The 26,639-nt window shown below is 42.0% G+C and overlaps 1 protein-coding gene across 1 annotated transcript in view; it reads left to right on the plus strand.

Moving 5' to 3' along the window:
• The first annotated feature begins 293 nt into the window (after positions 1-293).
• The window catches only part of LOC149275204 (serine/threonine-protein kinase BRSK2-like), a 42,646-nt gene continuing 16,300 nt past the window's right edge, over positions 294-26,639 (plus strand). The window contains exons 1-3 of the mRNA XM_089504904.1: positions 294-387; positions 18,884-18,978; positions 26,337-26,422. Of these exons, the coding sequence (XP_089361030.1) occupies positions 294-387; positions 18,884-18,978; positions 26,337-26,422 (275 nt within the window). The remainder of the gene's footprint in view (positions 388-18,883; positions 18,979-26,336; positions 26,423-26,639) is intronic.

Here is a 26,639-nt window from a genome sequence, read left to right on the forward strand (position 1 = left end):
GTGTGCTCTCTTTTTTTTTTTTTTTTTGTTTCATTCATCACATTGAGACTTCAGAGATCTGCATTAAAGGCAGAACATATGAAAGGGTCCAGCAGACAAGCAAGACCTTATTGATGGTGGAGGACCAAAAGGATCTTGGTTGGGCGTCACAAGAACGGACAGGTTTATCCAGCAAGAGAGGGGGGGAGAAGAAGCAAAGACAGCCCCCCCCCCCTCCATCCCCAGTCCTCCTCCCCCTTTCCTCTTGAGGATTTTCCTTGCATCTGGATCCCCGTGGAAAGAGAGAGGAGAAGATGACCACAGTGGGAAAAGATGGTGGTGGAACACCACACATGCAATATGTGGGTCCATACCGGCTGGAGAAGACGCTTGGGAAGGGTCAGACAGGTGGGTACAGGCGGAAACAATAAAGATGTAGGAGGGAGGACTGGGTGGTTGCAATCCATTATTCTGTGGGAGGACCTGTACTTGGCAATGGTCTCCTCCTGGGGTAAAGATGCTTCCTTACATATATCAAGACAACCTGAGGGTTGGGTTGACAAAGAATCTGGTTGGAGGCTGTATGGGCCTGGTTCCACCAAGGCTGGGATGAGGTGGAGACAGTCATTATTTGATCAGGAGAAGAAAGGTATATAGCAACTTCCTTGAGGTCATTAGGAGACGTACAGAAATTGCGTTGACGTTGGTAGATGCAAAACTAGAAATGGAGGTAGAAGATTTGGGATTTACCTGGCAGGCTAAACGTGGGAAAATCACCTCCACTGAACATTCATTATGGTTCAGCGGCTACATAACATTACAAAAGCCCATCTTCTGATGGTGTGGGACCGAGTGATTTGCTTGAAACAATCTGCTTAGCCATAAGAAGTAGCTCTAAGAATGCCTTGTCATTGTGCACGCTTAGCTTCTTCCATTTGTACCATATTGTAGTTACTGCACTTCCTCGTGAGCCGGGGCCAGCTTGTCGTATAAACTTTTCCATTGCGGGAAAATCACACTGCAAAACATACGGTTATTGCAGAATATAAAGGAATAATGCAACAAAAAGCCCTTCTAGATAATGCATTAGACTCGGGCCTTCTGTAATATAGTTGAAGTTCATTCACAACTATTCTTGTTCGGTACCAAATATCATAGGTCCAGTAGCAGTAGTGTCGTGAAGACCCGGTGCCTGTTTTATAGGACAGGTACCGGCCGCACTGTGTTGCGGACATAGAATTACCACTAGGAAAAGTGTATTGTGTGGGATGAGCTCTTGGCTGACCCGGTAGCCTGTGTGACAGAAGTGACAGTCCTTGGGTCATTGTTTCATTCTCAGTGTTTGTGGGCCAAGCATTAGAATATGGACCCGACTATTCCACCTTCTTTTCCCTGGCAACAGATGCAAGCAGTGACTTGATGGTGAGGTCACGGGAGCCTTTCGCTTTCCACCAGTCGGTGCAGTACTTCGATTATTCGTTTTAATGTTTTTGATGACATAAAATGTGATAGTTTGTAGTGCCTTCCTTCTAACCAATCAGAATGTAATCCACCTTTTTGGTCACCGTTCTTACCTTTAAGGATATGTTGGACCACTCTTGAGCGATACCGGATTTCATATCTAACACGAGGTGTCCCGGTTTAAATCTGATATAAAGTAACTGCCTGGCTACAGACTATCAGGAGAGGCTTAGACAGTCCTGTTTAATATCTCATCTGGAGTGACCACCTGCTGACAGATTTTCCGACACAGGCTCAGACGGCGTGGAATTATATCTAATATTGGGTGATCTGATGAAAAAGAGATTATGGGCTGCATCTGATAATTATGCCTGTATGGCCGGATCAAGTCTATGCTAAGCCTAAGACCAAGGCAGCAGTGCAAGGGTAAATTTTCATTGTGTGACAGCACTGGTAGCGTGGATGCTTGCGTGCACCATCCGTCATAGAGGGGAACAATAGCCACAGCTCACATCTTCAAGGGCTTGGTGAGGCGGGGGATGTGTCGTGTCCCAGGAAAGGAGAAGATTTAGGAGGGGGGGTAGATCTTCTTTTTTTGGGGGAAAGGGAAGCAGGTGTTAGAACCAACCGGTATGTAATTAGCCAGAGGGGATTCAGCTGGGGCACCCGGGCAATGTGAAAATGATCACATATGCCCCCCTTCTGTCAGTTCACAGACACACAAAGACCAATTACCCAATCCCACACACACAAAAGACACAAGTACACACACACACACACACACACACACACAGGACGAATCCCTTCCTAAACCAGAGCCAAAATACATCTCAGCTCTGCTTAAAAGACACAGTAGCGACATTAAGGTTTACCATAAATACAGCATATATCCCTTACCGAGATACATCTCATCCATCCCAAGTCGACACAAGCCAAGAATCCATGGCTCTACCCCATTTCCTATGTATCAGGGAATTGCATATTATCCGTAACAATCAGTTATTGCATACTGAGCAACTGTCCTAAATTGGAACCAGAGTCACGCCGTAGAGGATTGTCCCTTTGTTGTCCCTTTTCTTCTAGGACACGGTGGGAAATTGTCTATGTGGAGATGCTTCTTGTTTGCAGGGATGGCTGGCAGTCTGTGGGTCGCCTCATTACAAAGGTGGCTTGGATGACTATTATTTTATCCATTTGTTAAAGTTAGTTTAAATACACCAAGCTCATACTGTATTCTCTGGTCTTTCTGGAGAGATCAGGAGGTAAACCTCTCATCTTCCCAACAAGCAGTCGTCAGAGCTCTCCTCGCTGCCTTAGGGACAGACATGAAGATCTAGACTTCTAACCCCCTTAACAAACAGGATTCAAAAGGCTTATAAAATCCATATCTCGCGAACCCGTATCTGCCTTCCCCAACCGATACACCGACATCAAGGACTCGCTGCTCAAAGTCTTCCTACTAATACACAGACATTGTGCAGAAATACCAAAAAATCCTCTTTATAGACAGATCTCAGTCCTGCACGCTGCCATTCAAAAGTTTGGGGTCACTTTGAAATGTCCTTGTTTTTGAAAGAGAAACATTTTTTCCCACACAAAAAATAACATCAAATGGATGAAAAAAACATGGCAGGTGCTGTTAATGTTGTAAATTACTATTTTTAATGGAATCTCTTCATAGGCGTACAGAGGCCCTTTATCAATCATTTAGGAATCATCATTCCTTTATCACACCCATCACTCCTTTATCACTCTCATCACTCCTGTGCTCCAATGGCACGTTGTGTATGCTGATCCAAGTTTAAGTTTAAAAGGCTAATTGATCGTTAAAACCCTTTTTTGCAATTATGTTACAGCGAGAAAGTGCCGTGTTTTCAAAGTGTCCCCAAACTTTTGAACGGTAGTGTATATCCTAAAATCACTTCATACACAAACACATATTTTAAATCAAGCCCCGGCAGCTGGGTAGCTGTGGCTCATATTTTTTTGTTGTTGCTCACACCTAACTTTCTGTTCCATTTCGGATTGATTTCTATGGTTACATCTATTCCAAAACAAAAACGTAACTTTTCAGCATGCTCAGAATCATGTATCACTGTTTTAACTTCTACCACTTCCACTGAAAGGCTGTTCCACTTAACTACCACCCTTTCACCCTCTAGTTTTAGTCCATGACATTTTGTCCTTTGTTGAAATGGACTTATCTTTTGGATTCTCTTATGCATTTAAATGTATCTATCATATTCTCTCTCCTCATCCACTGACTATTCGATGCAACGTGTTGTATTCATTTTTCCCTTGGCGTTGCTGCTTCAGGAAGGTAGTTTAAGTAGATTTTTGCACTTTTTAGAGATCTCCTGGTAAATACTATATACGTGTGCCCCAAAACACAAATGGTAGAGAGTACACACTATAACTTACAGAAATAGACTGTATAAAACACTAATGCGTGATCACAGAAAGGATCCGGTCAGGACATAACTGATGCCTTGTCCTTGTTGTTCCAAGAATCCCAGCGATATATGTGGAACAGCAATGAAAACTGTCCGAATGGCCCAAATTGGCAAATCAGAGCTGCCCAGGGAGAAATTGCCCATCTGCCCCTCTTCAGTACTCTTCTCCCTCTATTGAATCTGCAGCTTCTCTCTTATATACAGAATTCACCCTCTAATCCTGGGGCAGCCAACAAGAAGCTCTCCAGTTGCTGTGGAACTACAACTCCCATGGTGCATCCCACTAAGTCTTGCTAGGGACAGTACCCTAATTTAAACCGAACAGGAACACCTTGCAGACAATGACAAACTGACACATCAGGGGCGTTGAGGTCCCTGGGTGTTTAGAATCTCATGCATGTCGTTTAAAATACACCGAGGGGTCTATTCACCAACTCCCTAATTTCTTTATGCATTTTGTAGGGGAACCCCATTAAGCTGCCAAGAAGAGCTAATCTGGCCCTGTGTAATGTATGACATAATCAGCGAGGTGACTTTAATAAATCTTTCCCGTTACTTATGCATTATGAAAGGTCGATTCAGACCTTCTTGCAGGAGCACAGAGGCTTAGCCTTCAGAATGCATAGTGACATTAGGGAATCGAAACCCCTCTTTAGTGAATAGACCACTAAAGACTAACCACTCATCTCTCCCTACGACAAAGGTATTAGACATAAAGGGTTGGGGGCACATCATATAAGAGTCAGATATAAAGGACCCATCCAAAACGCACGCCTGCATTGCAAATCAAGACCTTTTAATCGTCGTACTATTAAGTCACAGAACCTCATTCTGTCCTTAAGCACAGGTGCCAAAGGTGTGTTTGAGCTCTTTAATATTTGCCGTAGTCCTAATGACTTTAGCTTACAAGGAATCCTGCCATATTCTGCTCTGTTAGTGAGCCTGAGGGGGGGTTGGAGGTCAAGAAACTACATTGTTAAATAAGCCATGAAGAATTTTGCCTCTTTTTTTTAGAAAAACGACCCCAGGATATCTACAAATTACCTACTATGGCCCAGCAGCTGCCACACAAACCCCTATGCATTAGTTTAATATGATGGGCATTATAGAGCTGTCACTTGGCTAATGCTAAGGCATGACGGGCTCGTACCTGATGGTCATATATCATGTAATGCACCGTGTGCCGAAAGACTGATTAGGTCCTGGAAACGGTAACAGCTGTGTACATATCTCATCGATCGCCAAACACCTATGAGGTCACAATCTCAAAGAGGTCCGCGGGTCTCCCACCTCCATATTGCGGCACACGTCCGTGTTCCCAGTGTGCCGCTTCTCACTTGATTAATCACTGGGCAATTCATGATGAATTCTGTGCTCGTTACAATAATACAGGGCTGGATGCACTTTGATCTCCGCTTATTAACATATGTTCACTCCCATGGAAAGAAGATATATTAAATAGGCAAAATGTGAGTTGCGGTGTCTAGTATGTGCACCAAAGGAACCTTAGCCATTCGGGAGATCTTTATTTATTATTTTAATCCCATACAACAACACAGAATCTGAACACGCTATCAGTGCCGGCTTTTGTGTCACATGACCATTAAGTGCTCCCGGCCAAAATTCTGAATGGTGTAAAATTTGACACCGTTAAAGAATTACATCTGGGAAGGATCTGGGCAGTGAAAGCACAACTGGGGTTTCTACTTCATTTAGTTACAAAAGTGTTAAGTTTAGCAAGGTAGGCGGAATCAGAGCTTTCAGGCAGACCCGCTAAGCAAATTTTGACACTGGCTCATGGCGTGTGGCGACAAACGTAATATGCACACAGGAGGGATCCATTTCGGCAGGGACGATTCCATCATCCAGCAGTAATGTAGTAATCAAAGAATGGATGTCTTCCAGGAGAGGGTGGCGGATAAGTGGAATGCTGTTCCAGCAGAAGTGGTAGAGGTTATTACGGTGAGCGAAGTTAAACATGCGTGGGATAGGTAGAAGGCCGTCCTGTATGTTATTATTAATTGCGTTATATAGCACCATCATGTTCCGCAGCGTTGTACAATGGAAACAATGATGGCATCAAAGACTTAATAAGGTAGAAAAATGGCAGATTCTGTGTTTGGATCATATGCTCCGACGGGTAATGCATGTGGCTCGCAGCGGCTGGGGGGCCGCCTGTGATTGATCAGTGAGAGTGCGCCAACGGTCTAGAGGAACAGGCAGGGAACCTGCTCGGAGGAGTCAGCCAAGGTACACATAGATCGGAAATTGTGTAGGAATAAAATGCGGAGAGCATACAATACTTGGTTCTTCATTAGTGACTGAGACCAGTGGAATCTCCGACAGCATAGACACAGTCCCTGCAGCAGCCATGCAGCAAAGCCTACGTCATGCCCTGCACGGTTATATAAATATAAAAGTGCCTCTGGACTGACGTCCAAACTGTGCGTTTAGCAGTGGATGACCTTCGCGTCGCATATTTAACCCACAGATTAACTGCTTGAGCTCTGGAATGGTGAGAAATCCCATACATTGCATACCTGTTATCCAACCAATGAAAATACAACACATACATTGGGTTCAGTACCCGGCATGGTAAAATAAATGACACATTAGAAACCCTTATAGAAGGCCTGTTGCATGGCGGCATTAGTCCCATCACACGTTATGGTAACAGAAGAAGACGGGCCATGGTTTTCACATTCTGGGATATATAGCGGAGACCTGGCCACAAACAGGAAGTTATTAAAGAAGCCATTGGCCTTTTGGGACCTGGGCTGCCCTTTAAACTTCAATTCACTTGGTTGTCGTCGCGTTTCTTCTCAAGCGTATGGCTTCCCGACTGGAACACAGGCATCTATTGCTGTTGCCCTCACAATGGCTGCCATTGTTTTGGTCAAGGGGCTGGACATGTTCTTACGCTCCCCTTGTACATAACACTGGCAGCCCCCAGAAATGACACATATGTGCTGGAATCTCGCCCTACGCGTCTCTGGCACGTTAGAAATCCTCAGTGCCGTCGGAATATTTTTCTTTCTGGTTTTTGTTTTTACGCTGTTAAGTAATGGACAGTCTGAAATAGTTTTACTTTATTCCAAAATGGAAAGCTGATCTCCGAAAAGTAAGGTTAGGCTCAGAAAATAGCATTTTATGTAATGCAATGACATATTATCTGTGACAGACCCTGACATCATCACTGGGTTCATCGTTTGCTTGCTGAAGGCCCATGTCTACTAAGGTCTGAGGAGCACATATGAATCTCTATCTGAGCCGCAGAGCAAGACTGTAACCCTTGCCAGGTTTTCTCTAAAAGAAACCGGTTCGTCATCCTGGTTTTGATGCTGCTGAGGACAGGCTAGAAAAACACACCATTCATTCAAAGAAAACTGTGTTCTGACCCCGAGAGCGCTGATTATCAGGATCAGTCTTGCTTTTATTTGTGATACAGTGTTATCCGCCGATTATTGTGTAAATCTGAGATGGTATTAGTTATAGTTCATATAGGGTGACGTCCTGACTCCAGATTATAAAGTCATATAACGAGTGTATACATCACCCACCTACAGGCTACGGGAGAAAGGATCTAGTGGATCAGGTGGGATTTACATATCTTTTTGCTGAAGTTGAAGGAATTCTACACTATTCAGGATCTTTTTAGGTCTTGTAGGACTTTAGTCAGTAAACATTCTGAACAGAGGATTTTGTAAACCATGAGTTTGTAGGTGAGTTGAAAGATTTAAGACTTCTCTAGTCCTGCAGGAATGGTATTCAGGTCCTTCCTAAGGTACATTTTAGTTGGTGAGATCACTTGCATTAAGGAGAAACTCAGTGGGACTGCCGCTTCATAATGCATAATCAAGTCTATCACTTAAAATGCTTCATCTAAACTAAAAGTGTCTTGGTGAGTAAACTGTCAGATGGCCTACACTGATAATACATATAAGACTTGGTTGTTGCTTCTCCTACTTAGATTTTAGAGATCACACACCTGCTTGCATGCAGGCAACTGATATATGTTAATTTGTAGTATGGTAGGCTTTCCACAAGGACTGCTGGATAATTTGGGGTTAGCCAATACATCACAAATGTTGGCTTGGAACAGGTTTTGGTGTTATGGTTAATGTTCTTAGGGTTTTCAGGATCATTTGATGCTTTGAGTTCCTTTATGGCAGTCTCACTAGCTACTCAACAAAGAAGCAGGTCTCTGAATCAGGTTAATGACGTAGTTGTCTGTAACAAGATTGGGTTACCTGCAATTTCCATCTGTTACCGGATATGATTACATCTTTCGCTAAATCCAGTACTTCCCGGAGACTGGTTGGAATAGTTCTGCAGGAAGAGCAGGAATTCTCCTGATTTGAATATGCCTTTTCCATAGATACTCCAGTGGACATTAATGTGCAAACACATTTGGGACGGTTTACAGTAAACACTTTCCCAATATCAGCTTTCAACCAGGCTTTATGAAGATTTGTGAACTCGCAAACCAGGTCTTATCAAACAAACCTTTCCCAGCTTTGGAATAATTAAGGGCTGTTCACCTACCAAACAGGTTAGAATTCTGGAGTCTATGGTTGAATCGCTTGGACAGTTCCTCCAGCCCAGGCAGCTACGGACTGTGATTCTCACGCTGCCATTCGACATTATGTGAGCCGTAGTCCTCAACCGCAGGAATTTAAAAGGTTATAGTTTGAATAATATGCGCTCCTTAGTTTTGAGAGAGAGTGGTGGATGCATTGAAAAGCTCTCTGGCAAAAGGTTGGAAGGCTAGTACTTTAAGCGGGTGACCATTACTGCAACTTTAGTATAATTGTTTGTAAAGAATAAAGCGTTAAGGCTGCATTGTTAGAAGCGAGAATAGGTAGAGAAGATTTGCCAACAACAATATCTGTGTAGAGTGTACCATTTGCATTTGCTATCCAAAATTACCTGTCTGAGGTTGTATCCTCACCAGTATTGGGGTATTCTTACTCGCCACTGGATTTTAGATACTTGCACACGGTTGGCTTGTGCTCAGCTCGGAAGTCTCTATTTGGTGGGTTGCCCACACCACTACCGTGCCCTGCGTCGTTAACAGCTGATAGACCCAGGTTTGGCTCGCTTCTCCAGCTAACTCCGACAGAACTCACTGAAGCTCGGCACAGAGGTCCCAAGTTCAGCTGCTTAGTTGAGTTTCCTGTAGTCTTGGGTGAGCCCAATATGCTCTGCCAAATTAAGCCAACAAATTTGGGCAATTTAAGCTTGGATTTTCCACTATGAGTACAACCGGTTGGTTTGTAATGGAGACCGGTGACCTTGGAGTTTCATTGAGGACTTTATGGAATAGACTCCATGAGGTTGTTGGCCAGATCTGGTTTGGCCTTTGCCTTAACTGTTTATCATTATTACATTTTATTGAACATAATACATTTACAAGACCTTTCCACAGCAATCACTAACCCTCATCTACAAAAATGTATTGTCTTAAAAAGACTCGTCTGAACGTTACCTGTGGAAGCTCAGATGAATGTAGAGAGAAAGCATACAATGTATATGTTTTTTAACCCAAAATAACACTGTGGGATTTGTAACGTGTGCATCCCGCATTCTCATTGCAATGATATAGATTGTTTTTGTTGTGAGCGCATCCAGTGTGTAAATAGTGTGGGTGTCTGCACTGCAATGGCTGAGAGGGTCCTTGTCACCACCGTACCGCAGAGTTATATATAGAGCTTCTATCTGCAGTCTCTGTGCTGCTTGCACTAGGATTGCAGAGACCAATGGAGGTCAGGCACATGCAAATCAGGATTAACTCATGCATTGCCGCCAACGTGCACATTTCCCACTAACCCTTCCCCAATGCATACACTGTCTGTCGAGGGTTAATTGCTTCTCTCCCAAGCAGATCCCAAAACAGTAGAAAATACTGCGGAAAAGGTCTCCGAGACATTCCATTAACCCTTAACTGCTAGCAGCCGTTAACCTGCTGTCAATCAGAACTCAAGTTCATCTTTTCACGAGGCTGAGATTGTGAGCACTATCATTTTTACTATTTTTATGCCAAACGGGACTTTGTTTAACCACTTCCTTGTGAGAGATATGTGGCACACGAACCCATTTCATGCCAAAAAATAAAAATAAACAAGTCTGCTTCTTAATGTGAGTGATAGGTTCAGTACTTAGGACAGCAGCAAGGGATGAGGAATAGGTGATGATGGGAAAAATATGGCATAGCCATACAATGAATTAACATGCACTACCAGAAATGGTCGTCATTACCTACAGAGGAATTATAAAAAATCTTCCATTATATTGATATCAAGAAATGGGTTACATTGTAACAGATGACAATATAATACGCCCGGTGAATTATTTCCAGTCCTATGTGTTATTTGATCTTATTTTTCTTGGGGTGCTGGGCTATGAGTCTGCAATTTCTTGGATGAATTCATCCTATGCTATTCTACATATAGTGCCGTGGATCTAATTAATCTCCGGTTGCATTCTGGGTAATCTCGCCACCGGCGATCATAGAATAATCACGACCAGAGAAACTTTTTGCGTGACACACAGGAGAAGCAGCATGTAAATGCCCCAGGTCCCTTTCCGCGGATCACTTACAATCCCCAGAAATCACAAAAGCAGATGGATACTGAGCAGATCTGCGCTAAGCCGGGCTGGGAGATTACAGGGGGTGGTATTTGTGTGGCACGGAGCGGTAGGCAGATGGTGCTGCACCAAACTTCATCTCCATCCCTTTCTCTTTTGCGCTCCCCCTTTGTCTGCCTTTCATTCTGCCCTTTATTTAAAGCCCCCCTTTCATTCCTCTTCATATATCTCCTATTTCCATCAAGATATACATTTGCGTTGTTATGTACATTTTTTTGTTCAAATTAAAATAACAAAGAAAAATGCTTTATTATATACCCGTGAATCAAGTATTATTAAAAATACTTATATATTAGAGGATATTATTTATTACCCCCTTCTAACATTCTCAGGCCATTGGTCATCTGATGGGCTCGGTTATTTAAATCTGATTTGTACATGATTTAATGGTTTAATTGGGATTCACCAATTCTGGACATTCTTGGCGTTCTTTGACAAGCCAAACAATTGCTAAAAAAAATCATCTCACAACAAGATCAGCCTAGCACAGCGGTGTGCATGATCATTGCCGTAATAATAAACCGCATAACACAGTTCTCCTTATTTCTTTTTAAGTATACAAGATTGTTTTTGCCATAAAAATGTCGAACAAAAAATAGCAATATGTGAGCCTATTCCTTGGCACAGTGGATTTGATTGCTTGGGAAATCAGATGTTCCTACAGTTTACTTTGCAAAGTGGATGCGCTGCACATTTTTTCGGCACTAATTGTATTTTTAGCATCCTTTCTTGCATGTTTAATCTTCCATAAATAGGACAGATCCAGAACACAAGCTAATATGAAAATAATCCAAATTCTGCCTGCGATAGATCCCGGCCTATGTATAAAATGGCTTTCAAAGGCGCTCGTTTCCCCCCCCCCCTACGATTCTCTTGCATCTGCTGTCTGTTTATTTCTTTTTTCGTCCAACTTTTCTCCCATCTTTATATCCTCCATCTTTTACATTCTCTCTCTCTTCCTCAAATCTTTCTCTTATGTTTATTCTTTCATGTTGTTCTTTTTTCTCCCATCTCATTCTCTCATTCCCTGTCTCCCTCTTCCATCTGTTTTAATCTTCCCTGCCTGGATTGTTATTTTTTCTATTACTCTCCCAATATTTATTATCCTTCTGCCCAAGCAGGGCCTGTGTGGTGCACTGTGGCCCCTGAGACCCATGATTCAAAGAGAAAGCCTTCGTAATGCTCACAATATTCCAGTCTAATGCATTTAGTATATAGTACACCTGTAAAATAATTGTATGGGGTTTGTGTGTGTCGCGTCACTGAATTGCATGCATGAATGCCAAATGTCTTTATGCACGCTGACTTGGAGGAGCTCACATGGGCAAGACTTTTCACTACGGTGTATCTTCACCAAACTGACATATTCACGTTAGTCCTACTTATTGACTTGTGAAGGGCACCCCCCAGTAAAGTTCTTCTATCTAATGTAATATACAGGAGGAATTCTGAAAAGGTATCAGACACTATTATGTATTCTGCAAGGCCAGTCTTCCCTGTAGGAGAAGCTCACTAGGGATGGCGTTTCATAGTGAAGTCAGGGAGTTGAAATGTTTTTTTCTCACCTACAAAGTCCCGGTTAGCGAATACATCTCTTAGGAGTGCTATACAGCATTTTCCTTATCCCGCTATATCCAAAGAACATCGTTCTGATATATCATCCTACCCTTGTCTATCCGTTCTCTCTATCGTCAGTCCAAAGATGTCCTTTATCTTGCCATCTTCCAGTTCATTTAGAAGCGGTACTGTGCATGTGGTGTTTTAGTGTTCTCACTGTTGTGAAGGCGAGGACTTTTCACAAATTTGTGAGTTTCTTGAAGAAAGTCTAGCCCAAGTCTACAGTTTGGTCAGTTATACGTGTTCTGTATATGCCCAGCTGGAAAAAGGATTCTGATCTCATCTAGCCTCCACATTCCAGGTCCAACCGAGTCAGATCTGGAGAATGCGTCTGTGTATCTTGTTTTGTAAAAGGCATTAATATGGAATCCCTCTTTTACCTCTATCCTCTATTAATGACCAGGTACTTTCTTCTAGGTACCTCTAGCTGATGCTGTTTGATATCTGTGATATATTCCTACACTCCTTTTTTCTTCTTATTGATGTGTTTTTATTATACGGACCTTCTTTGAATTTTTCCAGGGTTATTAATATCATTTTAACAATAAGCACTTTTGATGTAGACCCACTATCGGTCCTTTACCATTCTCACGGCTTGATTTGCACATAAATGTTTCTTAACTTCTTATTCCTCTGACTTTCTTCACTCCATATTTTTTTTTCTTCCAGTAAATCTCTTTTCATGTTCCACTGTTAATTACGTCTTTTTAGTCTCCTTAGACCGGTTGGTTTCTCTCAAGTAATCCGGATTGTGGTTTCCTTCCAATGACATTTTGTGACATCGTAATACACGGGGTTTATCTTTTAATGATTTTCTGGTCAGTATCACGAACGGCAAGGTTTTTCGCATTTCTCTTGAGATACAATATAAGTGAAATACCCCATAAGGCATGAAGGTGGATTCTCACTTACCAAGGGCATTTCCAGAATTCAGCTATGGCCCACAAGCCTTCCCAAACTTATAAGCCAATCCTATTGGCATGCATTGCTGGTACAGCACTAGGCTCAGATGTCCTTCCTCAAGTTCAACGTCTTAAAAAAGTGGAAGGAGTGTGATGATTCGCCTTGGGGTTTATTCACTAAACATCATGCTGTCGGTAACCTACTGTGAGGTGCATTCTAAATCATTACACAGGGGCAAGACGGCGAGTAACACTCACTGGGTTTGGACTTCGTGCATAGTGAACGAGATATGATTACTGCTAACTGCTTTGTAAATATAAACTTGCCTTTAGAAAATGTATTCACTACTCCATGACTTTCACGGCTTCTGCAATAACAGCTTCATTAGTCCTGCATAATGTACTCAGATTAAAATATTTGTATGCAGGGCCGACAAACCTACTGTGGTGTATTCACTAAGGAGCGCACTGTCACTAGTTTGTTGGGGAGTTGTAGTTTTACCCCTCTCATTTCGCTATTTATTATGCACATGAAGGGCTAAGCTGGCCATGCGTAATTCAGTGAGCAAGCAGAGATCTTGCTGACAAACCTAAAGAAATCTTGCTGACTTAGCCAGGTCTCAGAGTACCCCCAGCCATGTTGGTGCACAAATGGGCTCTTTGAAGCTGACCCCAGTTGACATAGTTTCCTAATGACTTGTGTCTGGAATCCTCTCTGGATCTCTATGGTGCAAAAAAATATTATTCTGAGACACAGCGTTTAGATCCAACCAGAATAGGAACATGAACAGTAGGCCCATTAGCGTGTCTTTCATGGAGCTCCAGCACTTGGTGTGATGCCTACATTACTACAGGACACTATCGTGAACACTGCCGTAATATTACGGAAAGCTCTTGACCTGCATTGACTGTTGGGACTTCAGTGTCCACCAGTCTACTGAGGGCCACACTTTTTGGATCAATCACCATATTTCTTCATCGTATTTAAACCCACTGCCTTCCTTTACAGTATTCACATACAGAACCGTATGCAATAACTGGTAGTACGTGGGAATTTTCTGATTTAGCTGATCATGAGTGTTTTCAAACATTAACCCTTTAATAGCCCGTCACAAAGGTAATGGCTCACTGCTGACAGCAACAAAATGGTTCTAATTACTGTCCCTGTGAATATCATAACTTGTCACGAAGTAAGACTATTCAGAACCTGTATTTAAGCAGGGATTTCAACTGTGATATTATTATTGATTCATACAGCCTCATTATATTCCGGGTAGACCGGTACTGAAATCCCATCATGCTCTCCATTTGCACAATGTGAAATGAAGTAGTCAAGGCTGGTGAAAGGTCCGGAGAGTGACTTTGCCCACGGACTCATTACTCAGATGCGCTGCTCAGTGGCCCGGTTACAAGGCAGATCTCTGATCCTCCAACTGGACCATTCACACGATGCACACCACAGTATGAAGTAGCCAGCGCCACGCGCCTGAGACAACGTTTCAGGAAATGACATCCTATCACGCTGGGTCAGGCCAAGAGCAGCCAAGTTAAATACGTCCCTTTCTAGGGCGTCTGGAGTAACAAGAACATCAGGCAGCATTTACACGCTTACTGGATCCGCCCAGTGCTCTTCTTATGTGGATCTGTGTTGAGTTGGACTGGATAGAAATTATCATGATGTCTACCAAATAGGTTTTAGACAATATATTACAGCACCGGCGGATGAGGCTTGCCTCCTGGACGGTGAGGTACCAGACCTTGCCTGAATCATCTGGACTTGTAAGCAAGGATAATGTTATTTCGAGGCCTAGGATCAGAGTGTAGGATCAGAATCTAAAACAGATAATATTCCATTAAACGACAATAAAACCAGTGATATGTTAATTTGAGATAAGGGACAGAAGGGAGAAGAGGGAAAAGATATTTTTAACTTGTCAAATAACTGGGTGATGATGAAGTTGGGGGAAAGATGGATTGTAACCTAGCAAGCAATTTGCTGTTATACAAGCTGCTTGATCAAATGCACCATATGTGATTATTTGTAAATCCTACATATGGTCCGCTGTATGGCATGCTAACCAGGATTCAGAATGATTGATAACGTGTTTTGTATCCAAGCACTTTTACCTTATTGCAAATTGAATAAGTACAGCGGAGAAAGCGGCAGGCTATGGAAACTGTTTGCAGATAACTGATCCCAAGAGCTTGCAGTCCTTTTTCTTAAATATCACCTTTAGTATTCTGATTCTGCAAGCATTTCACTCAGCTTCTTATGTTAAATTGTCCAGGACTAATCACTGTTTCTATCATAACTACCAGCGCTCAGAGCTAGAACTGAGTCAGCAGGAACCTTAAGGGGCTTGCATGGGGAGAGAGACCAAACCGTGGAGGGAGGGCTCCAATGAGAAGCTGTAGAAGAGGAAGGAGGAATGCTGGTAGGTGGTGGGGTGGGGTAAGCTGACAATGCAGGAGTAGAGCGCTTATGAGAGAGTGTAGGGTGTGTTGCAGAGGATTATTCGGTAACCCTGTCCAGGGTGCTGAAACACACGATAAGGCAAATCCTCAGCAACACATACAGCGTTCTCTCTGGTGGATTCTATCAAGACAATGGAGCTGGTTCAGTTTCCTAAGGAAGCAGCACATCTCCATTTAGTTACACGGTTCCCTTATCTGTTAGCGCAGGAGAGCTGCATTAGTGTTTCACAAAGTGCCCAAGAACCATTTGCACACTAATACTAAAGCCATCAGTAACATTGCTGATTGTCTGTTGTATTTATGGATGTGCAAGGCAGGATCCACGCTCAATTACTAATTGTTATAACCCCACCTTATCTCAGCAGTTAATAGAAACATAGAAAACAGATAAGGCCCATCAAGTCTGTCTGTTTTAAGCCTTAAAAAGTCCTTGGTCTCACCTTAGATTCAGGAGCCATATGCCTATCCCATGCCCGTTTAAGGTAACATCAAAATCCCTTGAGACCTTGAGTGTAACCTGTTCTCCATTCTTATTTGGGGGGGTTGATGTTCCTTTGGCAATCACCCCGTGAGATAACGTATACTGTGAGAGGGCTCTTGTCCTGGGGATGCTATGAGCCCTGTTAAATATGTTATAGTAAATGCAATACAGACCTGTGCCTTAATCATACTGGCTTTGATGGCTGCTGTCGCATTGGCTTGGTAGCCTGGTTCCCCCTACACTTTGTTAACCCTTCATCACTTGCATGACACTTGCAGACACTCTTTTTGGGAGCTAAAATGGCACAGACAAGCTGGGGACAAAGATGGCATAGACAGGCTGTTTGTGGGCTAAGATGGCACAGAGAAGCTGTTTGTGGGCTAAGATGGCACAGTCAAGCTGGAGACAAAGATGGATCAGACAAGGTGGGATAAAGATATATCGCAGAGAAGCTGTTTGGGGGTACAGTGACACAGAAGCTGTATGGGGGGGGTAAAATGACACAGAGAAGCTGTTTGGGGAAATACTTGACAATGACTAGCTGTTTTGGGACAAAGCTGGCACTGCGGGACATGTTTACTGTTAAGGGGGCCCAGGCAGTTTTTGCACTGAGGCCCTGTTAATCTAGTTATGCCCCTGTTCTGCAGCCTGTGTTACCCTTCATCATGTTTGTTCCTTACCCTGCTCTCGAGTAAACGTATTCTCCTCGAGAAAATGGGGGCATTTATATTATGAAGGGTTATTAATTATCACTCAATATAAAATGTTACAAGCGTTTTATGGCAACATGTCTTTTATTAGTAAAATGTACAGGGACTTAAAAGGTTACATTTATTAGTAAATGATTTTAAGCCGCAGATACACTAAAGCTGGCATAAGAGTAAATGCACTCTTTCTAAGCCAGATCCATGTGACCCCCCCCGGCACAGAAAGGGTTACCAGTTAAGTACTAATTATTACAATACAGTAAAGCTTCCATTATTCATTTGTTCTGTTAGAGGGTAAATGAGGGGCTAATTTGATCATCGGCGACATCTTTATTTCAATCAGGGATTGCCATTTGGTGCTGCTCAGATAGGAGCGGTGCGTTCTGAAGATTATAATGGGATTCCACGTGCCGTGTCTGGCTGCGAGGTTATGTTCTTGTAACATGATGGGCAGGTAGGCAGTGTTTTGTCTTTCGCTTTTCCACTCAGTAGGAGGCCTGGCTCGTCTTTGGTTCCCGCGTTGTACGATTGTCACCTCAGTTGCTCTCTTTCGAGCGCGTGCTGCTACTTCTAACGCTGTGTAAGTAGTGACAAGTAGGACAGTTGTAGGGTATATTACCAAGTCAGCAGATAACAATCCCCCGTACCTGACTTTTCTATATCTTCTAAATGAGAGCAGAAATGAAATCCATTGCCGTGCAACTTATAATATGTATATAATAATAACCTATGTGCAAACAATTAAGTGGAGACATGACCATTTTGCCGCACAAGACTCCTTTTTCCAGAGGGCGAGAAAGGCAGCTCCCCAGCGTGATGCCGGTCTCAGTACTGAATTCCGGCAGGGTCACGCCGGGCGGCCAACCCGGTTCCTTTCAAGAGCTACATGGAAAGCAGACAATAAAACAGACTTCTGCAAATATGGATATATCTAAGACTGTGATAGTCCTGATGCTGGCCATCAGCTTGGGATTCCAGCACCCCTCGCCCGCTTGGAAGATACACCATGGAGTTTGTGCGCTTTATTATACAACATGATATCCCCAACACTTTATTGCACCCTCGCATCTTGTTATTTTTATTAATATTTTCAAATTGTTTTTCACTCCCAACTTTTTCTCTGCATCCCCGTCATTATCTCGAATTCCCTCTTTTTCTCTCTCCTTTTGCTTCATTTTCTGTGCCCCACTTTTTAAAACATCGTCCGTTCCCAGAAGCGGTTTATTTTTTGTGTCCTGCCTCCTGTGACTAACTTCAAAGAGCGTGAGACGCAGCGAGATGGGACCCCCGTCCACCCACCCCAATCAGCTTCCGCCACCCCCTCCAGCCCACAACCCACACCATCCCCTGAGTCTTCATTACCAGACTTCTTGCTAATTAGCGCTACTCTTTTATGAGTTATTATAAAGGTGGGTGTGTGTATGTATGTGTGTGTATATATATATATATATATAGATACATATATGCTGTATATATATACAGTATACACATATACACAGGTACGTACGTATATATATATATATATATATATATATATATAGATCATTGATTATCCTTTTCCGATAAAGTGATGACATTCGCTTGTGATGTACAATATAGCATTATAATAATTTATTGTATAATGGCGGCCAGAAGTGAAAGGGGAACTCCCACCAAAAGGAGAACTTTTATATCTTTTAGTTATTGCCCTAAACTTGTAAGGAATATAGAGTATGTGTACATTTAATGGGCAAGAAAACTTGTAAATAGTAACTCTTTCATTTATTTTATGTTCCGCACGAGTACTGATATTTGTGAAGCTGCTTGGACATTGGAGCACGGATTGCATCACACGGATGTAAATGCGTAAAATTAACGTCACAAATGGCGTCAAAAGTCCTTACGGCAGACACATCGCGAGCACAGCTATAGTCTGGCGTCACACACTTCAGCGCAGACTAGTACCGCCGCTTAGTAAACCTGGGAAAGCGTGGTAGGTGTATATTAGAGGTGCAAGCGCTTGCGAGCACGTGGCGGTCCCGCCACGAGCCAAATAGGAAGCAGACATCGGCGAGTGTTATCGGCTGATCTGTGACCCGCCGCCTGGCAGCATTCTGCAGAATGGCAAATTTTGCCCAGAATTCTGTCACATATTAATTTATTTCTTTTCTTCCCCGACAGGTCTGGTGAAACTTGGTGTTCATTGCGTCACGTGTCAAAAGGTTGCCATCAAAATCGTCAACAGAGAAAAGCTCAGCGAGTCCGTGTTAATGAAGGTAATGGTCCAGCAAAGACGGGCCGTGTCATTCTTCCCGTTTCTGTATGAAATATGATTCTTATATGATTTCTTAACCCTTTGCATGTCAGAGGGCTGCAAACTGTTGGTGGGAAATTATGGAGCTCAAAGGATTGAAGCAATACCTTCGGCAGAAAGGGAAAACTGAAAGATGTTTGTGTCCATGGTGACTAGGGTTAAAACTAGTATTAAAATTATCTTTAAATAAAGTAAATTAATTTAAAAAAAAATATATATATATATATATATATATATAAAATAGAAAGGTGTAAAAAAAATATATATATATTTTATATATATATATATATTTTATATATATTTATAGGGCATATATTGATGGATGGAAAAGCAAAATAAATTGGACACTGGCCTCAGTTTCTCTTGTTTAACCCGTCAGTATTTGTTTAAGGAGGAAATCTGTGTCCTTATCCATATGTAGGTACCTATTGTCCTTTACATACACAATGAGCATCCTATTGAATAAGCCTATTCTATGGCAGAGAAGGCTCTGACTTTGGTGCCTGTTGTTTGCCCTCACTGGCAGCAAAAAAAAAATCTATATTTTCTGTATAACGTATTTGCGAGGCTTTCTTCTGACAGGGGAGAGGTGAAGGTGACAGGCTGGCTTTGCATGTGCAGAAGATGGGGGAGGCAGCAGATGTTCCATACATGTTAGTGGGGTGGAGAGCAGATGGTACCAATCGGTGTGAAAAGCTGAAAAGAGGCAGGTGTTGCTACATTAAACATACAGTATCATGCTGTTAACTCATAAGAGACATGCCTTTGCTCCTACTGATTAAAAAATGCTTATTTTTCCCAATGCATACCTATCTTTTTTTTTTGTGTGTGTGTGTGTCTTCATTGTCGAAGATTTCATGGCCATATATGACTCAAAGAGCTTCGCTAATTTAGCAAACACAGCTAATTTAAAAGAAAGTGGGTATTTCATCAGACCTACATCTCGACTCCATCATGCCAAAGACAAACAGAGCCTCCCATGTTAGTGGTAGTTCAAGTTATTCATGTATATAGCTACAATATCTATAGCTGAATGTCCCGTAATTGTAGGGTCTGCAACTCTTCGTATTTTGGGGGATGATAAAAGGAAAGAAAGGTTCACAAGACATTTCCCACATTCATATACTCTATAAGGTCAAGTCATGTACACGAATATGCAATGATCAGGGGCCATTGCCAATAAATATGACAGAGCACCAGAGGTTTTCTTTTCGACAACACCAATAGCAGTTAGAGGCAGGTATTTATGGACGCCATCTGGTCTTCTGTACCACTAGGAGGGACATTTAAATTTCTCAGTGGCTCTGATTTTTTTCCCCTCTGGATGGGTGTTAATGAGATGCTTAGACCATTGTCTCCCATTGTCTTGTATAATAGAGCAGTCACATTTGTGATGGATGTTCCAGACTTTACTTATTTCAATACTGTGAGCTGGATAGGGTACCTTGAGAAAGCAGTGCGTTTAGTACGCGTCTCCATTAATTTAGTATTTATATTTGTATGTGTCGTATTGTACCAATTAATTTGTGGAGTAGCTTTCCAGCTGCCATTAAACTTCATGTCCCATGGTCTTTTGCCAGTTTGTAACCAGCCAGAGGTTGGCTGAGTTGGCTGCAGTTTGACAACAGCTCGAGTAGGAGATGGTGGCAAAGGGGGAAGTGTGTCTCCCCCTGCGTGGATTTTATTTTTGGGGAATCAGGAATATTTCCAGTTAGCACTTCTCTTTGTGACCACATAACGATAAAGCCAGGTTTACTTGGGAAGAACAGTCGCTCCGTGTGCCACAACGTTCCTTCATCACCATTCCTTCCTCCTCTGATGTCCTTCTTTTCTAGGAGCTCGGAGTCTCTGTAATAAAGGCACAGCAATGAATATAGAAACGAGAGTAAATGGTTTTATAAATCAAATAGATTATAAATCAAATAGATTATATGTGTAGAGAAAACATAATTATGCATCTAAACGCCTTAATTACACAAATAGCTATAACTTTACATAACTAAGAAGCCTCGAAACTAAAACCTTGCCCCTTAAAAGAAGTCTTTCCTAGGCCATGTCAGATGGTGGATGTATTTGTTTTTCTTTATGTAGACTTTTTTTACAAAACCATTGATATTTTACTCTTTTTGCCCATGAAACTGCTCAGAGATGTGACTATTTTACGGAGTGGGATTCGGCCAAACACAGAGGGTTTTTTTTTATATAATTTTTTTTTCCCCCTGGTTCCTTCCAGAATTGACTGCCAGGTTTAGCTGGGATCTGCCCCAAATCTATAAAGAAAAAATAGTGAAATTTCTACATTCTGCACAGAATGGATGGTAAATCTAAAATAGAAATGGAATATTCTCAATGTAACTCTGTATTTAAAGTGATAGTAAAGCCCTGTAACACTTAGCAAGATCCCTATTTTTTCAAAGTACCTTCAAAGTGTTGTATTTAAACTGTGTGCAGCTCATGACACAGTCCACGCGAAGATGAATAATCGCATATCGAACAGGGTCTTGGGTGTTTTAGCGACTGATGTGACGTCTTCCTGGGAACTAAGCATTGATCAGAAATGTATCTATGTTTTTGAAGCCCTGAGCCATTCTCCCCAAAAATAATGAATAGAAACTGGCCTACTTACTACTAACAGGACTCCACCGAATCTAGAAGGTTATGATAGTCTTAGATATAGAGAGAACAGAGCAACTTCATGGATGATGTTATTTTGATGAGGAGATTTCATTATTTTTTAATAAAATATGAGAATGAATTAAAAAGGTGAGACAAAAAAAATTCCATCCTTGCGGTCTTCATCAGGCAAACGAATTAAGTGGAGAAAGAAGAAATAAATAAAAAAAGCTGAAAGGTATGGGGAATATGAACACAGAATTTGATGACAGGTAGGAACAATTTGGCCAATCTAGTCTGCTGTAAACCTTTTTTGGTCCTCGGTCTGCTCTCAAATTAAGGATAGCCATATGCCTGCCCATGATTAATGCCCTCTCTATACTGTAAAGCTAATAAGTGGAATAAGCTCAGATAGAGAAAACAATGATAAAGGAACTAGAGGAGTTGAGGTGCAGGCGTATATATGGATCTCAGATATACAGGCAGGAGGAAAGAGAAAAATAAGCTAAAATGATGGTTTACAGGTAATGTAGGAGGTAGAGAAATACTCAATTCACTGGGGCAGAGAAAGCTGAATTGGGGAAATTTTACAAAAATTAAGGAGCAAGGCTTTAATGGAGGAGAGAGGAGACTGACGCTGGGATGACTTCTTGGGCAGGAGTGTCTTGGGCAGGGCATGTGGCTGCAGTGGTAACTGTAGCTCCAACCATTGGTGGTCGAGATAGACGGAGGCATCCTCCGTGAGTATGATGTTAGTGTATGTGTCTGTGTATGTTAGTGCATATCTGTGTGTCTTGATATGTCAGTGTGTGACCATGTGTCTTTGGCTATATTTATGAGTATGGTTGTGAATGTTGGCATTTCAGTGTGTAAAGGTGTGTCTATGTCTGGGTATGTTAGTGTGTGTGTGTGTTTGGGTATGTTTTTGAGTGTATGGGGCGTATTTTTGTGTGTGAAAATGTGACTTGTTTTTGAGTGTGTGGGGGTAGTTTAGTGTGTGTCTGGGTATGTTAGTATGTGTGTGTATTTTTGTGAGTAGGGGGTATGTTAGTGTGTGTATGGGTATGTTAGTGTGTGTGTGGGTATTTTTGTGAGTGGGGGGGTGTTAGTGTGTGTCTGGGTATGTTAGTATGTGTATGTGTGTGGGTATTTTTGTGAGTAGGGGGTATGTTAGTGTGTGTATGGGTATGTTAGTGTGTGTGTGTGTGTATTTTTGTGAGTGGGGGTATGTTAGTGTGTGTCTGGGTATATTAGTATGTGTATGTGTGTGTGTATTTTTGTGAGTGGGGTGTGTGTGTGTGTCTGGGTATGTTAGTATGTGTGTGTGTCTGTGTATGCTCGCCATTCACACATACATTTCTAATGAAGTTCACTGCAGAATAAACCTGTAATACCCCTGTTCTAGGGGGTAGAAGAGAAGTTGAAATGAGTAAGATGGAACTAGAATAGAGGGATTGATACATTGTTGTAGGCATCACTTGCCATCACAAGTATTGGGCATTGAAATATCCACTTACAGTGGATTGCATTACAGGATTTATGATGGTGACCCCACAAAGATAGACGGGTAAGATGTGCTGACATGCAGACGCCTGTCATAGAGTCTGTAAAACAGTCTACAGAACACACCAAAGAGTCTGCATGTGTGACAGGAGCACTTAGCCCTGGTTCACCTCTTGTATCCCTGCAGCTAGCTTTGGCAGCCTGACAAAAAGAGGACGACAGAATGATAGACTAGGACACGCACGCCTCGAGCTGCTGTGCGGACCGTAAAACACACCATTTACACTAGCCCAGAATGGCATCACCGGCACATTTATAAAGTCCCTTCCTTGTGGAACTTTCAACCTCTGGCACTGAAATAGTTACTGCGTGTATCCACAAATACATGTAAACGTTCCTATTTATGAGCTCTGACCAGACAGACCCTTGACTTGTTTCCTTGGTAACAGGAAATCAGTGGATTAATACAAATTTCTATACTCCACTGGCACACATCATTGGGACAATGTGTGTAAGGAGGCCAATTGCAGGGATGGGGTAAGTGGATAAAATCTATGAAAATTCCACTTTCCAATCACCTCACCATTTGCCATCTAAATACAAAAGTAATCTCGCCCTTTGTCTTGACACCGTGTCCGTCTCCCCGTATGCGTTCATTCTCCATTGTATTACGTTCTGGTTGTCTCTTCTCCCCTGCTTCTTCCAAATTTGCTTCTCGTCTTCTCCCTCTCTGTCTTTCTTTTTCTCGGTAGCTTTCCTCCCCCTCTTCTCTTACCAATAGCTCTCCTTTTAGTTCTCTCTATTTCTATCCTCAATGCTGTCTACATCTCCCTCCCCCACCCTCCAGCCCCTTTTCTTTGATGTGTCTGTACATTAGAAAGTGGATAATTAAAGATTAGGAAGTAATCATCCCCCCTTCTGTACGATCCCCTCCCGAGGCCAGACTGATAATGATGCTAATCAGGCTGGGGTGTCTGAGACTCGTCTTGTTACAGTAGGCTGCGTAGGAATGTGGCATGGGATTCTCTATAGACTTACACAATGTGACCTAATGACTGAAACACGCTTAATGTGTTAAGAAACCAGTTCGTCGTAGACTCAAACTGACCTAATTATTATTAACGTCTGTGTTAAAAGCACAGGTATTCAGGAAGGTCCTTGGAGCTGACATCATACACGCGTGAACCATTTTTAGGGATCTTCTATGGTCTTGAAAGCTTATGCGAGACTACATCTTACTCTGTGATTATCTTGGTATCCTAATAAGTTCTATACTGACATCCATCCATGCATACTGTAGGTATGCACAAAAGCATGGAGGGCATGCATACAATTCCGGTGCAAAGTTTGAGAGGTCTTATTACCATAGCAACTGCAGCAGTGTTTTCAAGCAGTGTTGAGCATACAGGGGCTAGTTAGGAGTGATGATAGTCAATGGCACTCTGGATTGGTGTCAAAGTCAATGGTGGTGTCAAAGAGTATGAAATTCGACCCTGGCACTTCAAGCCAAGGGGGAGGATAAATGGCGTACGCAGCCTCCTGCTAGATACACTTGGCAGCACTCAGAAGGACCAAATCTGATGCACGAACAGCCATTTTCCCCAAGGGACTGGCGATGATGGGATGCCTTGGCGTTTTAAGGGCAGCAGCAGCCTGATGATGTAAGTGGGGCCGATGGCTGGATATGATCAGCCACACGTTACGTTCTTCTGTAGTGCTTGACCAGACTTTCCAGCCATGTACTGGGGCGGCAGATCGGCCAGTCCAGACCTGAACATTATATTATTACATATTATTTAAAGAGCACCATTAGATTCTATAGCGCTAGTGGGAACTAAAAACTAATAAAAACATTAAAATTGAACAACAAGATTAACACACGTTAAGCCATTCTCATCTCTCAGGGCAGAAATACACCAGCTGGGCATGTTTGGTACCCAACAAAAGGATACAACCTGGGCAATCTAAATATACATTCATATTGGACCCTCTCACAATACATATACATGTTCTCGATATTTCATTGTATGTGGTTATGCTCTGGTTATTCAGAGGACATGTCCCAATATACTTTACGACCCCCCCACATTTGGCTCTGGTGATCCTTATCTTAAGTAAATTTTATGGCATAGGCCTGGTGTTACAAACCAGAGGTTTCCTGATCAAAGCCCACAATAAAAACAAAACAAACAAAAAAACACAGTATATTGCACACCAAATGCCAATTCATGAATTGACATTACAGGCCATGTTCCTGAGATGTAACAAGGGATTGCGATGGCTACAAGGGAACCGTCTACTTGACTTGATTTACCAGAATAAATCGTTTTTATATCCCTGATGAAGTGTAGTTGTGGCTTCTTATTACAGCTTTCCTCTGTATGTCAGGAGAGGCTCATCACCTTTAGGAGTAAATAGTTATCGTGTAACTACCCCAATTAAACCATTGACAATATCCTATAGGTTCTTTTATACTTTGTGGTATCTTATGGATTCTGGCATGGGTGGAATGGGCCATCTCTGATTAATCCTGCGAATGCCGGACCATCTCTCATATGTAAGTAGCACAGACATTGCATGTGAATGAGACACCATTGATTCACGCTCCTAGTGGATGAATGTGGAACCAAAAGTGATGACATTTGCTTCACTTAACATCTGTCTAGCAGTCAGAAGCTTAAAGGCGAATTATCTTTTTTTTGTTTGATAATTCTTCTTGAAAAGCACTGGGTATTAGTATAATTGGATAATATAGAAAAGAGTTGTTAAAGATTATGTTCTGGTAATCTTACTCATTTCAAGGAGGATATGTAAGATTCGTTAATAATTAAGAAAAAAAAACACAGATCTATTAAATGTACACCAAAAATAGCTTGATTTATTTGTCATTCAATATACTATGCCAATATATATGCTTTTTCAACTCCGGTTCTCTATGTGTGTTAACACAACAGGATTACAGGATGGTAAATTAAACACAAATAATTTCATGACATCATAGCGACATAGAATATTCTGTGGCTAAAAGATGTTTACGTACTACATTTACCCTTAAAATTCTGAAAACGCAGTCCAGATGATCCTGAAAAGCATGGTAGCCAAGGATGGGCATAACCACAGTGCCAGTATGTTATTGTGTAGCATTGTATGTTTGTGTATGTTATGCGAAATAAATATATCTTGTAACCATATGCTTGTTGACAGGTGGAGCGTGAGATCGCTATCCTCAAGTTAATTGAACATCCGCACGTCTTAAAATTACATGATGTCTATGAGAATAAGAAATACCTGTGAGTATACACGAATTCCAGGGCCCGGCTTAGGAGCAGCGTCGGTTCTGTAGAGCAGACTTATGTGCTTTCTAATCCTTCTAAAAAAAAAAAACACACAGAGTAGAATACAAGGATTTTCAAGGGCTTTTTCACAGTTTTCATTAAAATTTTTGTTTTTATTGCAAACACCTCTAGTTCCCATTTTGATGTACCGATATGACAATTTGCGAGACTT

This window comes from Sceloporus occidentalis, unplaced genomic scaffold (assembly GCF_023333645.1).
Source record: "Sceloporus occidentalis isolate IW3139 unplaced genomic scaffold, rSceOcc1.0.p SCAF_295, whole genome shotgun sequence".
Taxonomy (NCBI): domain Eukaryota; kingdom Metazoa; phylum Chordata; class Lepidosauria; order Squamata; family Phrynosomatidae; genus Sceloporus; species Sceloporus occidentalis.